Source organism: Dipodomys spectabilis, unplaced genomic scaffold (genome assembly GCF_019054845.1).
Source record: "Dipodomys spectabilis isolate Male_0828 unplaced genomic scaffold, ASM1905484v1 ptg000628l, whole genome shotgun sequence".
Taxonomy (NCBI): domain Eukaryota; kingdom Metazoa; phylum Chordata; class Mammalia; order Rodentia; family Heteromyidae; genus Dipodomys; species Dipodomys spectabilis.
This window is the reverse complement of record NW_024871305.1, coordinates 180,550-199,470: the sequence shown is the minus strand read 5'-3', so window position 1 is coordinate 199,470 and position 18,921 is coordinate 180,550. Positions and strand designations below refer to the sequence as shown.

Here is an 18,921-nt window from a genome sequence, read left to right as displayed (position 1 = left end):
GGCTTTTCGCGACGGTCGCGGCGCGAATCCTGGGGCTCAGCCGGGCGCGGGCGGGGCTTCCTCAGTCCCGGGATGCTCCGCGCCGCGGTCCGGCGCTTCCGGCCGTGGCCTCGCTCTTCCGGTCGCGGACAGCCGGGGCGCAGAGGGCGGTCGCGGCGGTCGCCACGAGCAGCTTCTCCAGGTGAGGCGGGCCGGGGGCGGCGGCTCCGGGGGAGGCGGGCGGGGCCCGCTCCCGCGGCCGGCTGGCGGCGCTGGCGGCCCCCCGGGCCCGCTCGCCCGCGGCGCCGGCGGGTGGGCCCGCGCGCCGTGACATTGAGGCCGGGCGGCGGGCTCCGCGCGCGGGGCCGCCCGGCTGCGGCCTCGCTGCCCCCTCGGAGCGCCGGCCCGGCCGTACCCGCCCCGGCGCGGGCGGCGGGCGCGCGGCTGCGGCTTTGACCTTGGCGCGTCCGCTGGCGCCGCGCCGTCGGCGGGCGGGGTCCGAGCCGGCGGCCCCGGGGCTCCGGTGAGGGCGTCCGCGGCCCCGCGGGGCGCCCCGCTCCCCGTCCCGCGCCGCCAGGCCCGGGGCAGCGGCTGCCCGCCTGACGTCACGCTCGAGTCCTCTGCCCTCGGGATGTCTTCAAGGGCTTCCCCCCCCTTCCCGTCGCCTGGAGGGGGCGACCTAAAAGGGGCGCGCGGGAGACGGGCCTGAGCCCGGAGGCCCAGGGGAAGGGGTCGCCCGTCACCCCGGGATCGGAAGCGAGCCCGGCCGCGGTCGCGCCCTTCGCCCTTCCGAGCTGCTCCGATTCCGCAGTGAGGCACACGGCTGACCGGGAGGGGCCCGCTCGGTCCCCGGAACCCTCCCGTCCGGAGGGCGCATCGCCGGGCTGAGGAAAACCCCAGCCGAGGCTACTCTGGGAATGCAGGTCGTTTACAAGGGGCAAACCCACGAATTGCAGCTTACTTACAAACCCCTCTGGGAGAAGAGACGATTCTTCCTAGGAGAGTTTGCCCTCATGTCTCTACTTTTTGCCTTTCAGAATGTTGGCTACCAGGGCACTCAGCCTCATTGGCAAGCGAGCCATTTCCACCTCAGTGTGTGTACGAGCACATGGTAAGTGACCTTGGTGTTAGGTAGGCCCAGGTAGCTTTTTTTTCTTCTTCTTCCCTGTGTAGGGGTTTTAAACAATCCTGACATCTCGAACTGCCAGTGAAGGAGTTTTTAGGAGGAAACTGTAAGGGTTGCCGAGGTTCAAGGGAAGAAGGTTAATTTACTGAGGGAGAGAGCAAACCTCCAGCCGTACAGAAATGGAGTCCGGCGGAACTAGAGCTTATACCCTAACAGAAACAGTTTTGCAGGCTATAGTTATAGAATGGGGTGAGGATAAATTGTATGGAACACTGATCTGGGTCTTTGATTGCACCGTTATTTCTCCTTTCCTTCTTTTTTCCAAGTCCCTCTCAAGAGTCCCTGTGTTGCTTGACTGGTGAGACCCCCTCCCGCCACAGGACTCCCAGCTTAGTTCAGTTATCCTAATTGAGGCAATGGAAGCCAGGGCTTGGACTTTGGCCTGAGCTGGCTTTGAATGCCATTTCTCTTGTAGACTAGCTGCTCAGGTTTAGGGCTGTCGCCTCATCTGATGTATATGTGTTAGTTCCGTGTCTGGCATATAATCCGTAAAGTTTTGTATTTGCTGATCATGTTCTTTGTACCAGACACAGTTAGGCAGAGCATGGAGACCGTAAGCTGCGGGTCCCTCCATGGGATGCATGCAGTGCAGGGACGGTCAACGGGATGAAGAAGGTAGAATTTAGTGAGCAGTGGCTGCAGGGTTCAGGGCCAGCTTCTGGTCAGGAACCATTTCACTACCGAAGGAGGAGTAGTGAACAAAGATTGGAGAGCAAGGACTGTGTAGTAGGACTTAAAAGTAACTCTTGAGCCTGTTCTCAACATAGTGTCAAGCAGAATGGCACACCATTAGGGGTACTCCTGTCACAAGATATTCATGGTGACACATTGGAGTGAACAGGGAGCTCAGAGGGTCCCACTGTTAGAGGCTGGGCAGAAACCCATCCTGGTTGAAAACAATTAACATTCTTTTTTGTGGGTATGGGGCTAGAATTGGTTATAGCAGGTGCTCTAGCACTTGAGACCTACTTCCAATCTGGCATTTTGTTGGAGATGTAGTCCCAAGGACTTTCTGCCTAGCCTTGAACTGCTTTTGAACTGTGATCCTGTAGCTCTCAGCCTCCTGTGTAGCTAGTTATAGGTGTGATCCTTTGTATCTGGCTAGCCTAGGTGTTTTTTTTTTTTTTGAGTCAGGGTCTTGTTATGTAGCCCAGGCTGGTCTGTACTATGTAACAACAGCCCTTCAGCTCAAGGCGAGCACTCTACCACTTGAGCTACGGTGCCACTTCTGGTTTTCTGGTGTTTATTGGAGATGAGAATTTCATGGCCTTTTCTGCCCGGGCTGTCTTTGAACCTCCATCCTCAAATCTCAGCCTCCTGGGTAGCTAGGATTACAGATGTGAGCTACCAGTGCCTGGCTTAACAGGCCAGTCTTCTAACTTGGTCCTTTGCCTCCCAAGTACTGTGACTACAGGCATGCACCAGGCTGGGGTGTGACTAAAGCAGTAGATTGCCTGCCTAGCAAACATGAAGCTGTAAGTTCAAACCTTATTGCCGGGGGGAAAATGTATACATACATTTGTATTTGTGCATATGAGTTTGTATGTATATTCCTGTGGGTGCACATATACAGAGGACGAGACAGGCAGAGACAGACAGTAATGCTGGCCATTTCACTTCAAGTCTTTCTGCAGTGAAATAGGCTCACTAGTCATGGGCATGGCTCAGATACACACGTGGAGCTTGTAGACTACTGTAAGGCTGCAGGTGTTCGTTGATTTAATTTGGGAGATTGCGATCCTTGTGCCTAAGCTGAGGGGGTGGAGCATTCTGCAGGGCTCCGTTCCTCCAGACCAATTGGGGATACACAGTGTTTGCCCTGATAGAGGAAGGACAGGATTGGGGGCATCTGTTGGGTTTTGTGATGGAAAACCCTAAATAAAATGAGAATTGCTTTTCTTGTTGCCTGAGCTCAGGACCTCTTTGTGTAGTGCTCAGGTACATGCTCATGTTCTGGCAGTAGGACAACAGAAAGGGAAATCTCGATTTAGTTCTCACCTCTTCCCACCCTAGTCACCATTCAGGGTTTACTTTGCTAGAAGCCCTTAGATAAAGAGCTTCCTATCTACAACCTGTATTGTGTATGACTTACTTAAAAGAAAATTTGGGCCAGAAGTGGAGCTTTGGCTTAAGTGGTAAGAGTGCTAGCAATGAGCACAAAAACTCAGAAACAGCACCTAGGCCCTGCGTTCAAGCCTTAGAACTGGCCAAAAAGTAAAAAGAAGGTAAGAACTTTTTTGGTGTTAAGAGTATGCACCCAGGATCTTGTGCTTAGCCAAGAACCTTACCACTTGAGCTACACCCCCAGTCTTTTGCTTTAATATTTAGACAGGGTCTAGGGTTTTGCTTGGAGTGAGCCTTAAACCTCTATCCTCCTAACTGTGCTTCTTGCTTAGGTGAGATTGTCCTGTGCACCCCTACGCCCTACCACACTTGACCTGATTGACATTTTTTTTTGGTGTGGGTCCGGGGGCTTGAATTTAGGGCTTGGGCACTATCCCTTAGCCTTGTCAGCTCAAGGGTGGCACTCTTACCACTTGAGCCACAGCTCAACTTCCAGCTTTTTGGTGGCTAATTGTAAATAAGAATCTCTCTGGACTTCCTTGTCCACGTGATCCTCAGGTCTCAGCTTCCTGAGGTCTAAGATTATAGATAGGCATGAGCTTTGGTGCCAATCTTACATTCTTTAAAAGATAGAAGCAAAACTGGCCTTATTCTGTGACTTGGTGAGGGCTCCTGCATCCGTGTGGCCTGCCTCCTGCCGCTGATGCATTGCTATGTCACCTGTGTGTTTTTAGTACACCCCAGCACCATTGGGGGAATGTGTGGTTCCCAAATCCTGTTCCCAAAGCATGCTAGCTAACAGAAGGTGCTTGGTGAGTACCAGCTGCAGAAATGAGCAGATGGGGGCTGGGAAGGTGGGTCAGTGGTAGAGTGCTTGTCTTGCATGCATGAGGCTCTGGGTTCGATTCCTCAGCACCATATAAACAGAAAAAGCTGGAAGTGGTGCTATGGCTCAAATGGCAGAGCGCTAGCCTTGAGCTAAAGAGCTGAGGGACAGCGCTCAGGCCCAGAGTTCAGGCCCCATGACTGGCCAAAAAAAAAAAAAAAAGCAGATGGCTTGGCATCTTGATTCCACCTGTGAGGCTGGCAGCTTCTGAGTTGGTCCTCTGTGGGGCCCAGGCTGTACTCATCCCCGGCAGCCGCTGCCACACTCACTCATGTCTGTTTCCAACCTTGGATTGCTGATTTCTTCTGAGTTGCATAGTCTTGCTCTTGCTAGTTTGAGTCCTGTGCAGTGAGGCGGAGAACCCTGACAGCCCCTGTAACTGACGGAGGAAGGGCTGTGCCAGTTCTGTGGCCCAGGGCTTATTCGCAGAACCCCCTGCAGGTTTGTATTGCTGAGTCAGTGCTTTCCTCTAGCACTGAGTCACGTCGCCACGTGCCATGGAGCCCAACGCTGTCTGCTGTGTTTGCAGGGAGTGTTGTGAAGAGTGAGGACTATGCTCTCCCCAGCTATGTCGATCGCCGAGATTACCCCTTGCCTGATGTAGCCCATGTCAGGCAGCTGTCTGCCAGCCAGAAGGCTCTGAAGGAGAAGGAGAAGGCAGCCTGGACTGATCTGAGCAAGGATGAGAAAGTCGAGTGTGAGTATAAGGGCCCTGAACCTGGCAGTATGGGGATGTGTGTGGGAGGCTGCTCATTCCCACTCCAGTTGTTCAGTGCTGCTGGCAACTGGGCGCCCAGCTTCTGGGCTGCAGATGCTTCCCCTGGGCGCCCAGCTTCTGGGCTGCAGATGCTTCCTCTGGGCGCCCATCATCTTGGCTGCAGATGCTTCCCCTGGGCACATGTGGTGCTTGGCATGCCGTCAGTCTCTGCAAGGTCAGCGCAGGCCTGCTGATGGCTATGCAAGGAGAGCACTTAAATGGTGCTTGGTGTGTCCTGGCTGGTGCTGTGGCCTCCAGCTCCATGCTGCTCCCTCAGCTCTGTTGCTTGGGGAGGGGTGGGGGACAGTGCTGAAGGGTGCTGTGCTCACCACCTTCACACTGCAAGTGCTGCTCTTCCTATCCAGTGTACCGCATTCGCTTTAACGAGAGCTTTGCCGAGATGAACCAAGGCACCAATGAGTGGAAGACGGTTCTGGGCATGGCCCTGTTCTTCGTTGGCTTCACGGCAATTGTTCTGATCTGGGAAAAGCGCTTTGGTGAGTGGATAGGGAGGAGGAGTGGTGTGGGGGGCTTTGGCACTGGCTCGGAGCCAGGGACCAGGGCCTCCATTCCTAATCTGTCCCTGGAGATGAGTTTATGAATGTGAGCCATCCTTTAGTGATAACATTTACTGGCTTTTCACACACACCAGTCAGTTATCAGGTGATCCAGTCAAGGCCCTGGCTAAGTGGGGGGCTCATTTAGTGCACGCCCTCTCAGCTGAGGGCCACACCTCAGCCCCCTGGAGCCAAGTGCTGGGCCCTCTGGTGTTTTGGACATTGTCAAGATGTCTGCTTGCTAATGTTGATTCTCCCAGGTGCCTTTTGTCAGGCAGAGCAGGTAGTTTCACATTCCTACACTTATGGAGCGAATGTGTGTGGGTGTGTGTGTGGGGGAAGTTGTGGCCTAGTAACAGTCTCAAGTCTTCACCTGAGTGGCCCCGCTGTTGTCTGCCTGTGGCCTGCAGAGGGGACAGCCTCAGCAGGTGGAGAATGAGGTGTCTTTGCTGGCCTGGTGGTGATAGTGGAGGGGGTGGGGGGCTGTTAGGCACGGGCTCAGAGAGCTGTTGTGCTGCCTCGCAGTGTATGGCCCTGTCCCGCACACCTTTGATGAAGACTGGGTGGCCATGCAGACCAAGAGGATGCTGGACATGAAGGTCAGTCCCATCCAGGGCTTCGCCTCCAAATGGGACTACGAGAAGAACGACTGGAAGAAGTGAGGCCGCCGCGCAGCGGCTGCACCCCCAGCAGCCCAGCACCTCGTGGAGCCAGTGCCACGGCCTGGATGCTAATAAATGACGTTTACTCGGAAGCCCTCCTGACTGCTCTTTCACTAGCGAGAACTCTAGGTTTCTCCGTGTTCCATTAGTCTTTTGGGTGAATCTTGTGTCTGCATTTGTACATGACATTACATAAATTCTAAAAGTAGTAACAGGCTGGGGCCGGTTCCCATGAGCCACTGGTGGGATTTTCACTCCCCGTGAATGGCCCTAGTTGGTTGGAGTGATGAGTGACAGGCTGGGCTCTGGGCTCTCCACAGAGCTCTAGGTGATGCCTTCCCTCACTGTGGCCTGTGTCCAGTTGGTAGGAAAGTCAGGGTTGGGGAGGTGGCACTTAGACCTGAGGGGAGAGGGTGCCAACACCTGAGAGGAGGTCGGGGGTGGCCTGTGGAAACGGCTCCAAGCATACACGGTGGACACAGATAACCTGATGCGGGATGGGCAGGACTCAGACCAAGGAGGCTAGGGATGAGGTTGGAGAGCTCAGGTAGGGGTGGTGGGGGTGCGAGGCAGCACCTGACATGGGCTCATTCCTCCACAGAGGGGCATTGTGTCTTCACAAGAGCCTGCCTGGAAGTGACAGGGACACTTGCCAATGGCACCTCATCTTTCACCATTGACCCAGAACCTCTTCACAGCCAGGTAGGGCTTGTGCCTGGGGATTCCACTGGCCTTCCCACGAGCCCTCACCATGAGCAGCTAGCCATTGCAGAGTTGGAACGTAACCACTGAAGAGACAGTTCATGACACAGGAAGCAGAATCCATGTGTGATGGTCATTAGTGTGCCACGTTTTCTGATGGCACTGGTATTTGAACCTGGGGCCTTGTGCTTGCTAGGTGCCCTACCACTTGAGCCAGGGCCCAGGAGTACCTTGGTCCTGTCGGGTCTCAGCAATAGCTAGGATGACAGGAGCGAGCCCCCACGGAGACTGCTGGTTGTCGGGGGTTCTTGTGATCCTCAGGGCTGGCCTTGGATGGCAGTCCTGATCGCCACCCCCCAGGTGTTATGAACAAGACACACCACACTTGGCCTGCCGTCTTCTAGAATATGCAGAGGGAAACTCAGCAGTGAGTGGTGTTCACACTGTCATAACCATCACCCCTCATGCACACATCTTTTCCCGTACTGAAACTCGGGCAACAGCTACACACTTACTTGGTGTTTCTCCTCCTCAGCTACCCACAACCATTGTACTTTTTTTGGTCTTTTTGGGTTGGTTGTGGGGCTTGAACTCTGGGCTTGGGCACTGTCCCCTGTGCTCTTCAGCTAAGGCAAGCGCTCTACCAGCCATTGCACTTTCTGAGTATGGCCTCATGTAAGTGGAATTATACAAAATTTTGGCTGTCTCTGGATTACTCTGCATAATGTATTCACAGTTCATTTTGTGAGAATTTCGTTCTTTTTAAGGCCAAGTAATACTGTATGGAAATAGCATTCCCTTTCTGTCAGTGAGCCTCAGCTGCTCCCGCCTGGCTGTAACGAACAAGGAAGCACAGCATCAGTCCTGCCTTGGTTCTGGGGTTTCTAGGGGTGGAGCCTGCGAGCTGCAGGGAAGATATCCCAGGGTGCACTGCGCGGGCCAGGCGTCCTCCTCCTGGGTAGGCGAGTGCTCCCCTCTGTGTCCATCAGTAGTATCAGGCATTTTTGGTGGTGGTGTTTTAGACATGGTCTTTCCATTTTCCTACTGCAGCCTCTAAGCACTTGCTGGTGCCCGGGTGCCAGCCATGCCCAGCCCCACAGCACTGTGCTTTCCACGGATTTCAGTCTGCTGCCCTATTTCTAAAAAATAGATTACACTACTCAAAGACTCATTAAACACAAAACCCACCTTTAAAAATAACAATCCACTAGTTTTAGGTACATTATAGAGTATGTAACCATTAGCTAATTCTGGAACATTTTGTCACCTGGAAAGGAAATCCTGGCACACATTTTCTCATCCCTCCTTCCCTCCCCTCCTCTAGCCCCTCTATCCTTTGTAACTTGCATGTTCTGGACACAGGGTATGATCTGTAGTGATGTTCTCAAGGTTCATCCATGAATTACATGTGCTGAGCTTCTTTAAGGCCCAGTCTGGTGTATGTCACACTGTATTTGTCCATCCACCAGATGATGGTTGTCTGGAGTATTCATCTGTTACTGCGACCCAAGCGGTCAGCAGCCAGCTTCCTGGGACCAGTTCTTAGCTACGTATGGGTGGAGTTGCTGGTCATTCATGTTGTACATTTCATTCCTTGAGAACTTGCCGAGCTCTCTTCAATGTGTCTGGATCATCCTACATTCTTTTTTTTGGTCGGTCGTCGGGCTTGAACTCTGGGCCTGGGTGCTGTCCCTCAGCTCTTCAGCTCAAGGCGAGTGCTCTACCACTTGAGCTACAACGCCACTTGCGGTTTTCTGGTGGTTTATTGGAGATAGGAGTCTCACGGTCTCTCCTGCCCGGGCTGGCTTTGAACAGTGATCCTCAGATCTCAGCCTCCTGAGTAGCTAGGATTACAGGCGTGAGCCACCAGCGCCCGGCTTCATCCTACATTCTTGCCTGCACCCTAGAAAGGGTCCCCTTTCTGTCAGGCTCTGGCCCAGGCAGGCGCATGCAGAGCCTTGGGTGCCGCATTTCCCTGTGATCTCTTGGGCAGCTCAGAGGTATCGGGTGGGGTTTGAGAGGCCAGGGGAGGCCAGATCCAAAAACGGAGTTCACCAGAGGAGGGTAATTTGTGTCTCTGTCCTTTATTACAGTCTCAGCTCCAGCCCCAGGCAGGGGCCCAGATGCCTTTGAAGTTGTTTTTGCTCCCAGGCTGTGGGAGCCTGTATCCTGGTGACAAGACTTGGTTGTTTCTGTTGGCTGCATTCCCTGCTTTGGACAGCAGAGTGCGCTCCAAACCCTAAGCCACCTGGCTGTAGAGCTCAGACTCAGTACCGAGACTGAGCGAGCTGGGGCTGAGCTTGTAGCTCTCAACTCTCTCCAGCCTGGACACACCCTTTCAGGTACCTCTTTAGCAGAACTTCACCCACAGCCAGGGGGCAAGCCCACTGCTCAGGGGCAGTCATCCTCCTCCTCCTCCTCCTCTGTGCCCAGCTGCTTGCCTCTGTCCTGTTTGCTGCAGGCTGAAATGGTCATTTAACCACTAAGGATTCCTTGCACGGTGTGCCCGGCCTCTGACATGGTGCCGGGTCCACAGGCCTTGAGGGCATGCGGCGTTTTCACCCTGCCAAGATGCTCTAGGAAGCCCTTGGTGTGCTGGTGCTGCGAGGCCTCCAGCGTGCACAGGGCCTTGTTCCAAAGCAGCCTGAGCACAGGTTCATTGTATGGCCCTGACAGACAGACCTGGGTCTGAGCCTGTTTTACCACACAACATGTATTACTTCCTATGGATGAGGTTATTGCCCCATCTAACAGATTAAAGGAGGCACAGAATGGTTTAGTGACTTCTCTCAGGTCACACAGCCATAAGGGAGAACTAGGGTTCAGATTCAGTTCAACCTGCTCAGAAACCAACCCACACAGGCTGTGCTGTTGCTCTGTCTTGAACAAAAGGGGCAGTGGGTGCTCAGGAAGTGTTAAGTAAACACGTCCAAACTCTACGAGCAGGTTAGCCTCTAACACATTCTGAAGGAAGTTCATCTTTTGTCCTTGTGCCACCAGCCTAAACCAAACCAGTCCATAGCAAGCCCAGTGGAACTCCAGATGGTTCTTCCTGAGCCACCACCAGGGCGCTGTGGGCAGCACCTCGTTTAGGGTGGGCAGGAATCCCAGTCTCCCTAAGAGGCAGGGGTGTGCACACCTAGCAGGTTAACACCTGTGTCCCGCTAGGTGCACGTGCGAATGAGATGGTCCCCAGGAGATCAGACCCTTTAGAAACTCGATGGATGCTGTGGTTGCTGCTCTCCCAAGAGGTGCATCTGAACCCCCAGCAGGAACCAGTCATCTGCTGCCTGGAGCTTCAGTTCAACACTCACCCTTTGCTTCTTGTGTCACTTACTGGGTCAACTCTGCCAGTGACAGGGAAAAAGAGCTCAGTGCCAAGATTTTGTCACTTATTCGCATACCAGGCCTTCCAACCAAGTCAGTATGGGAGCAGAAAAGTCACCCACCACAGGATGTGTTCTTAACACCAGACACCTGGCAGCTGGCAAACAACACCGCCCCAGAGGCCTGGGGGGGCTAGGCAACAGGAAGGGCTGGTCCTGAGGGGCCTGTGAAACACAGTATCCCACTGAGGGGCAGGAAGCACACGGCCCAGTAAGGCCTTTGTGCGAGGGTTTCCCAGCGCAGGCAGGCTGTAGGATGGCTGGAAGCTTCTGGCTGGCAGGTGCTAGTGATCTAGGGTGTGTCTATGGGAAGGCACTCACTTTGGGGGTCTGGTCAGGCCTCCCCAGGTGATCCTAGTGCAGGTTTTCAAGTCACTGCATTCATTCCCCAGGAGCAGGCCCCCAGATGTCTCTGGCCTTGCCACCTCCACCCACAGCTGCTGAATAGGAGCGGGAAGAGGGAATGGAGACCAAGATGTCCACAGGTGTTCCTGGAGTCCTGGCAGGACAGGGGGGCAGCAGGGCATTGGAGAGACACAGCCTCCAACAGGCTGGCAAGGGAGGGGTGGGATCGCAGTCCGGGAAGCTTGCCACAGCACGCACCCATGGGGCGTGTGTGTGCACACGGGGGGGGGGGGGAAGGAGGGTTGTGATGGGGGGGAGATGTTTAATCTGGATTGTCATCAGTGCCAGGAGCTGGCTGTCATACACCAAGAGCACACCAGGTGGCGACAGTGCTCCATGCGTGCCCTGGGAGCCCGCTCCACCAACTGATCTACTCAGAAGTGCAGGGCCTGGGAGACTCCTTTAGGTTGTGCTTGACCTTGAAAATCCAAGGGGACGCCTTTTGCTCCGAGATCCTGCAGTTTAAACACGCCATGTACACAACAAGTAGCCTCCCAGGACGCAGTGCGGGCTGCACACCAGCACCACCGGCCCCTCCCTGCTCACTTGTCTAGATTTGGACTGAGCCGCAGACCCGACACACGCATTGGAAATGGCGCATGCATGCCACCTGGGTCCTTTCCCCCTGCATGGTGCACCTCTGCGGGGAAGGTGGGACGCTCACCCTTAGGGCCGAGTTGAGTATTTTCTTTTTAAATTGAGATTAGGTGATTAGATAAACATCACAGTGTGGTGGGGCCGTGATACTTAAAGTCACAGACACATTTTAACTTTCACGAGGCGCATTGTCATTAAGAGCTGGGAATTTTCAACAATCCATCTACTGTGATTTGTTTCTGAGTACCTGACATCAGACGGCCTGCGAGCTGTTCACACTTCTCTACTGGAAATGACGCCTGAGACCTGTGTTCAGGACTCACTGTAGCAATGGGAGAATGGAAACGCAGAGGCCAGGCACCACGTGGAGCCAATCCTCCACACCAGCCACAGTCACTGCTAACACTTTGGCCTCCTGAAGACCAGCCAGTGGAAGGCAGAGCTCACAGGGCACAGCTGCCCGTGGCGGCCTCTGCTGGGGACGCGGCTCTGCGAGGCAGTTCCTGGAGGCCGCAGGGTCTTCCCACCCTCACGCCTTTCTGGCTCCGAGCTCGAGTGGCCAGCGCCTGGCCTAGCTCCAGGCCCATGAGGGCACAGGGCTGGCTCCAACTGCATGGGAGACCCACTTTCGGGGGCTCAGCGTCCGCCCTCTGCTCCCCCTGGGCAGCCTGGCCCATGGGAAGCGTTCTCCCCAGCGTGGCAGCTGGGTGAGCGCTCCCGCCCTGGCCTGCTGGGGGCCTCTGGACGTCCATGCCGGGGCCTGGAGCCTGCAGGCGGGGGTGCAGCGCGCGTGAGCGGCTCATGTCTCGGCAGCCACACACGTAAACACCCTATGTTTTCCTGGAGGCATCATTTCCAGTCTTGAAAAAAGCTTTGTTTATAAGTAAGACAAACATGGATATACCAGGGAATGGAATGAAAAGCACAAATCAGTATTAATGGTAAAACACTCAACTTCAAAGAATGTGTGTCAGAGCCAGCTGTGGCTGTTCATGCAGGGAAGACAGCGCCTACTACGCGCCAGGCACAAGGAAGATAATGAAGCAGCCAGGACGTGTGAGTCACCGCTCCTGCGGAGCTCCAGAGAAAGGTCTCGGCTTCATCTTCACCGCTGTAATTGTGGTACCACCATCACCATCCACCCTACCATCACCACCATCCAGATCACCATAACCATCATAATCATCACCACCACCAACACATGACCACCAACCTCATCACCATCATCACCAACCTTATCAGTACCATTCACCACCTATACCAGCATAACTGTCGTAATCATCACCATCGGCAACGCCCATACCACAAGTAACCATCATAATCACCAACCTCATCACCACGATCACTACCATCACCATCATCACCCACTTGATCACCATTCTCCTCCTCATCACATCAATATATCAATTATCACCATCGTCACTACAATCATGACCATCATCTTCTTAAACTCCAAAATGACACTTGCCCTCTGTAATACCCAGGCATCTAGTGATGTGACCAGCACTCAGTGTTTACTTGTGGTCCCACAGTCCTATAATCTTGCTAACATCTATGTTGTGTGAGGCACCAGACAGCCTGTGGTCAGTGGGAAGGGTCTCTGGCACTTTCTATGTGGCCTTGTGGCTGGTGGCCATGGCTGGCTTCCGGGGTTGCCTGGTGTTTCCATGTGTGCTCTGGCCAGGTAGGGCTTTCCCTTTGGGGAGGATGCCTGTTGGCGCTGTCTGGGTCACCTGGAATAGCCACGAGGCTCTGCAGAGGACTTTCCCAGCCATCGAGGCCTTGACTGCCTCAAGTTTCCCTGTGGCCTTTTTGGAAAACCCCAGGCTGGGATCTCCTTAATGTGGACGAGCAGTTTTCCTGGGCGGAGTGGCAGATGAGATGAAGAGGGCACACAGGGCAGGATGCTCAGAATGCACCAGCTGGCAGCGCCAAGTCTGGGTTTCTTTGGGCTGCCGTAACGAATTGCCCCAAACTGGGTGAAGGTATCTTAAAACAGAATTTGTGCGTCTCAGGTCTGGGGGCTGGAAGTCTGAATTCCAGGTGTGTCAGTGCCAGCTCCTTGAAGGCTCCAGGGAGGCTCCACCCTGACTCTTGCAGCTTCTGGCGGCTTCCTGGGGCTGTCTCATGTTGATGACATCAGCAAGGGCTGGTGGTATGGGTGGTGGCGATGGTGTGGATGGTGATGAGGACAGTGGCGATGGTGGTGATGGCAATAATGGGGGTGATTATGATGGTCAATGGTGGTAAGGATGGTGCCGATGGGGATGACGATTATGATGCTTATGGTAGCACAGGTGGTGGATGGTGCTGATGGTCATAAGGTTGGTGATAATGGAGACGATGGTCATGTGTTGGTGAGGATAATGATTGTTACGGTGCTGTTCATGATGATGCTGGTGATGGTTCCGGTGGTTCCAGTGTGATGGTAGTGTGTTTGGTGGTGATGCAGAGCACAGCCTCTCTCAGTACACTTCCACACCCAGGGCACAGGCCCCTGAGGTTGCAGTGTCAGAGGTGGTTTTCTGAGCACAGGGTTATCTGCTGCCTGCCCCGCCCCTGCTCTAAAGCCCTTTTCTTGGAGCACATCTGAACTTATGGGGGGGACCTGCATTTCCCAGGCTCCACCCCTTGTGTGGCGACTCTCTGGGCAATGGCTGGGCCTGGGATGGGACCTGAGCCCACCCGTGCAACTCAGTCCCCTGCAAGAGGGATTCGTTCACAGAGGACACATGACCACACAGGTCCTCAGCTTCCAGGACTGAGGCTGGAGACTGGCAGAGCTGCTTTCTGCGGCCTGAGGGTGGGCCGGGACTCGCAAGGACTCCAGGTGGGGGACCCTGCCTGGACATGGAGAAAGACCCAGACTTCCTAGAATCCCTGGACCTCCCGGGCCCTGTCTCACTAAGCCGAGCTGCTCCTGGGCCTTCTGTTTGCCGGAGCCAGTCAATCCTTTTACCTTATCTTCACTCACGCCAGCTGAGATGGATTTTTTTTTTCTTATTTTGTTGTTGTTGGTCATAGTTTTTGAACTCAGGGCCTGGTCACTGACCCTGAGCTCTTCTGTTCAAGCCTAGTGCTCTACTACTGTAAGCCTCAGCAATACTTCCCATTTTCTGGCAGTTATTTGGAGACAGAAGTCTCATGGACTTTCCTGCCTAGGCTGGCTTCAAACGGCAATCCTCAGATCTCAGCCTCCTGAGTAGTTAGGACTACAGGCAAGAACCAACAGTGCCTGGCCTTTTTTTTGTTATCATTTTTTAAGAACAAAAGGCTAGACTTAAGATACAAGTTCCAAGGCTTTGAACTCCGTTTTTTTATTCCTTCCAATGTTGGGAGTGGAACCCAGGACCTTGCACAGGCTATTGCCCTCCCCTAGCCTGCCACCCCCTTTGGAGAGCTCAGAAATGCCAAGAAGCCACTTCCCAGGGCAGATGCAGGAAGACAGAATCCCACGTGCAGGGGAGCTGCTATGCTGGTGGATCTTTCATGGGCCTCTGAGGTTCCTGGGCCCCCAGCCTGAGACGCGCTTAAAAACACGCGAAGGCCCGGGTGCTGCGCCAGAGGCTGCTTTGTCTTTCAGACTATGGCACCAGATGAGGCAAAGCTGTCCGTGGCCTCATCAGGTGTGGCTTGTTCCCCCAGATCTGATGCTTGCACACTTTCTTCTGCTCCTGGGAGAGCGACCTTGCCCCCTGGCCATGAGGGACTTCATGAGTATTTTGATGAGATGCTCCACAGCTGCATGCTGAGCTGTTCCTCCTGGAGTCAGGTGTGTATTTCTGTCTGCTTCTAGCAGACCTGGTAGACATGCACACACTACAGATCCCGTGGACCTCAGGTCAGAAGAGCCGGTGGCAGATCCAGACGCCCGAGCACAGTTTTGTTCCCTGGGCTGAAAGACGCGCAGGTCCTCTAGGGTGGGGCAGCATATTGTGAGGGCTGGGAAAAGGGGAGGGGTGGCCATCTGTGGGGCGGCCTGGCCCATGCACTGACCCCGAGCTGCGGTGCAGAGGGAGGTCCCTACCGCCCACCTTCCCTCCGAGGCATCTTCAGATGTCCCAAGTGGGCCGGCAGTGGAGCCCAGTGTGTCAAAGGCCACAGTGCTCCCAGTACTCGGTGCTAGGCACAGTGCACAGCTGTCTTTCTTAAATGTCTATGAGCTTCTTCCAGTTATATTCTGAAGGGCCAGTGGCACAGGAGGAACATGTTACCCAGGACCCCTCCACCTGACGTAAGGGTAAGCTCTGGGGTCTTTGCAGCACCAGGCTTCCTTTGTCTGCTGACTTCTGCATGGCGTTGAGGTGCGTGGGACAATGCTGGGTGGCCCTACTGCAGGCCTCAGGGGACCCTCTTGGAGGGCTGCCGAGAGGGTGGGCTGGAATGGGGCCCACAAACACTAGCAGTGGTTATTCTGTGGGATGGGTCTTGCCTCCTGCCCCAGCCTCCTGAGTGGCCACTGACAGCATGCGTAAGCTGGGCTATGGCTGAGGCGCGCAGAAGGGCACAAGTCCCCCCAGCTCATTTTTGGTTGTGAGGACCTGTTCTTACGACCACCGCAGGGCCCATCCTGCAGACAGATGGCGCAGCTCCTTCCTCAAAACGAAAAGGCCGGAGAGAGGCATTTCTCCACAGGCTCTTAGGCAACCCAGAGGGCAGCCGCCAAAGCAATCAGAGCCGTGGACAGGTGGGGGGGGGGGGGTCTGCATGCAGGTGGCACACTTCCGTGCGGTGAGCCCACACAGGCTCACATGGAGTGGGAGTTAGCCCGCCTGGGAAAAGCAGAACAGGAAAAGCATGGTGGGTTGAGCAACTCGGAGCCCAGATTGGGGCCAAGGCAACCACAGGCCACCCTCCCTCCCCCCCTCACCTCCCAGCTGCCTGGCGTTGGTGCGGAGGGTGGCTAGCTGACCACGGCAGCAGGGCAGGAAGCGCCCCCCCCCCCAAGCTGGGCCCTGCGTACACCAAGGCAGGGCTGCGACCACTCACCCCTCCAGTGAGCCCCCAGCAATGGACCTAAGTCAGACCCTGTCCCTGAAGGACAGGCCCACAGGAGGGCAGGGAAGGGGCACAAGAGGCAGCAAGGCCAGCACCCAGAGACCAAGAGAGGGATCTGCGAGCAGGTGGATTACACAGGGGACTATGCAGCCAGACCTCCAGGTCTTCTTTCCCCTGAGCCTGTCCCTGGGTGAGTCCAGTCTTCAAATATGGAGGTCAAGGCTCCACCCCGGCCACTGACCTGTGGCTCTCCTAGCAGATGCTAAGCCCCACTGTGACATAGCCCCTCTCCTGTGACTGGCCACTGTGCGGCTTGGAAGGTTGGACCCTGCAGCTCCACCCACACGGGAGCCAGGAGGATGCAAGGATGATGTTGGGACAGCCCTTGTCTTCGCTGGTGATCGCAAGCCACACGCTGGGCATCACTGGAGTCCCAGACTCAGCCGGCACCATCTGCAGGGTGGCTGCCTCTGTCTCCGTGGTTTCTGTACACAGCCTCACAGGCACCTGGATTCGGATTGCTGCTTGATTCATAAGGTTAAAGAATGCATATGCATGTGGGAAACGTCAAACATACAAGTACGACAAATGTCAAGAACTCCATGAGTCTTGTCCGTGCTGGCAATTTAGGTAAAGGCCTCGTTCACCCTGGCATTAGCTCTTATTGTGGCAAAATACACACAGCCTAAATTTTACCAGTTTAATCATGCTGGTACTGTGCACAAGGTCTTAGGATGTAGCTCAGTCTGGCCTCAAATTCATGATCCATCTGCTTCAGCCTCCCTAGTGCTGGGATTACAGGCATACACTACCTACATGGCTTTACTCTATCACTTCCAAATGTGCAGTTTAGTGGCAGCAGACACAGCCCTGGCTGTCCTGAGTGTGTCTTATGAGGTTACACCAAGTGCCTGAGGGGCCAGGCTTGAAGCACCCTGGGCCTGGAGTGAGCAGGGGCCAGCTCACCTGGACGAGCCCACGTGGGGCTGGGTCTTCCTCCAGAGCTCCACCACACATGTGGTCCTGCTTGCTGCACTTTACCAGCCAAGAGGAAGCAAGGCTGGATAGTCAGTTAGAACCCAGCGTAGCTGCATCAAAGAAGAGCAAGGAGTGTGTGTGTGTGTATGGGGCGGGGGGGAGACAAAAATGGAAGAAAGGAGGGAGAAGGGAGGCAGGGAGAGGAGAAGGGAAGCCAGAGAGAATTGGTCATTAAGATAGATCATGTCCCCCTCACACAGCAAAAAAGGAGAATGCCATGCTAGAGCTACAGGCTGTGATGATGCACACTGCATGGGCGTCCACCCCGTGCCCGCAGTGCCAGCCTGTTGTACCTTGCACAGTACCTCGTGGTCTAAGCAGGATGCACAAACTCCTGCTATGTCTGTACTGAAACCAGCAAGGAGAGGAGAAGGGAGCCATCCTTCTGCTTTGTCAGGAGATGAATGGAAGTAATGTACCAGCTTCAGCCTCACTTTGTTCCCGCTGTGGTGTGGGCACCTTGGGAATGGACCGGGCAGTGCTCTTGGCTTTTGCTTAATGATGAACTTAATGATGAACAAGTGATTCTTGTCGATCAGGTGGGCAGGGCACAGCTGCAGTTGTCTCTGCACAAACTAGAGAGACAATGGATGGGATTTGGGGGCCAATCTGACCAGGGACTGAGGGGACACTTGGTGACCCGGGATCTTCCCACCCTAAATGGCCACTGTGCTGGGCGCTGAGGCCACAGCCTCCAGGTGTCTGGTGTCCTCTTGTGCTCTGTGGCCCTGACCTGGTCCTGGCAAAGGGCCTGGCAGTGAGGTGTGATGTGTCCTGTCCATAGCTGGGAGGGGACAGAGCCAGGATTTGTGCCTGGGCAGCCTCCATTAGGATGCGATTATCCATCTGACAATCAGAGCACACGTGAAGATGAGGGTTGGGTGCTCTCCCACTCTGCATGCCTGACAAGGCCCACGGTGCGGGGAGAGGGTGGGTTTGCCAGCATCAGTGCTGTGTCCGCAGCCCTGTGCTCCAGGGTGCTGGCCAACAAAGACCAGCATCGTAGGACGAACGGCCGCACAAGCTTAGCTGAGGTGGGTGAACATTCGCTTCATGCAGCTCTTCTTGCTGTGAGCTTGCCAAGGATCGGCCTGGCCCCAGCCTGGATTCCTGCACACATCTGTCGGATGGTGGAGATCCACAGAGAGACTGACAAGCAGATTCCAGTCCCTAGAAGGGGGACTTGGCATTGGTCAGTGCCACCGTTGACAATGTAGCAGAGAAATCCTCTCCTGTTCTGCGGCTGGGGCAGGCTCCTCTGAGCTCTGGGTAGGGACTTGCCTTGCTCCTACTCTGAGGTGGCGGTAGCTGTCCACAGGGACCATGAGCTTAGCCTCATCACGGCAATCCCTGTCTCTGTGCCCAGATCACACATCAGTCACTGGGTCCAGGCCCCAAATCCACGTAAGGGTGGCACCATGTAAACATGATGACACCCAGGGACTATCTCCAAGTGGGTTCACATTCATGAGTAATGGGGGTGAGGACGGCAATGTGTCTTCCTGGAAGATACCATTCAAGCAAAATGGAGAGAAAGTCCTGCCTTTCTTTTTGCTCAGAATGCACTGGTTTGGGACACTCCATCAAGATTCCCACAATGTGTTGCTGTAATTATTTGGTTATTTTTAGGCCAAGGTCTCATCTTCCTTCCTGGACCTTCGTCCTTCCCCTTAGGCTTCCTGCACAGTGGAGATGCGGTACACA

General features: G+C 54.9%; 1 protein-coding gene across 1 annotated transcript; it reads left to right on the top strand.

The window, feature by feature from the left end:
* The first annotated feature begins 73 nt into the window (after window positions 1–73).
* On the top strand, window positions 74–6,183 carry LOC122101094. The gene is made up of 5 exons (XM_042671437.1): window positions 74–181; window positions 1,017–1,090; window positions 4,645–4,812; window positions 5,238–5,369; window positions 5,955–6,183. Exons 2-5 carry the CDS (start codon window positions 1,018–1,020, stop codon window positions 6,089–6,091), a joined length of 510 nt encoding a protein of 169 aa, XP_042527371.1. The 5' UTR covers window positions 74–181; window position 1,017; the 3' UTR covers window positions 6,092–6,183.
* Window positions 6,184–18,921: the final 12,738 nt, after the last annotated feature.

Bases quoted from the DNA above. Each gene is read 5' to 3' on its own strand.
- LOC122101094 (XM_042671437.1), top strand. From the start codon at position 1,018: ATGTTGGCTACCAGGGCACTCAGCCTCATTGGCAAGCGAGCCATTTCC. The intron at 1,091-4,644 runs GTAAGTGACCTT...CTGTGTTTGCAG, and splicing joins AGTGTGTGTACGAGCACATG to GGAGTGTTGTGAAGAGTGAG. The intron at 4,813-5,237 runs GTGAGTATAAGG...CTTCCTATCCAG, and splicing joins CAAGGATGAGAAAGTCGAGT to TGTACCGCATTCGCTTTAAC.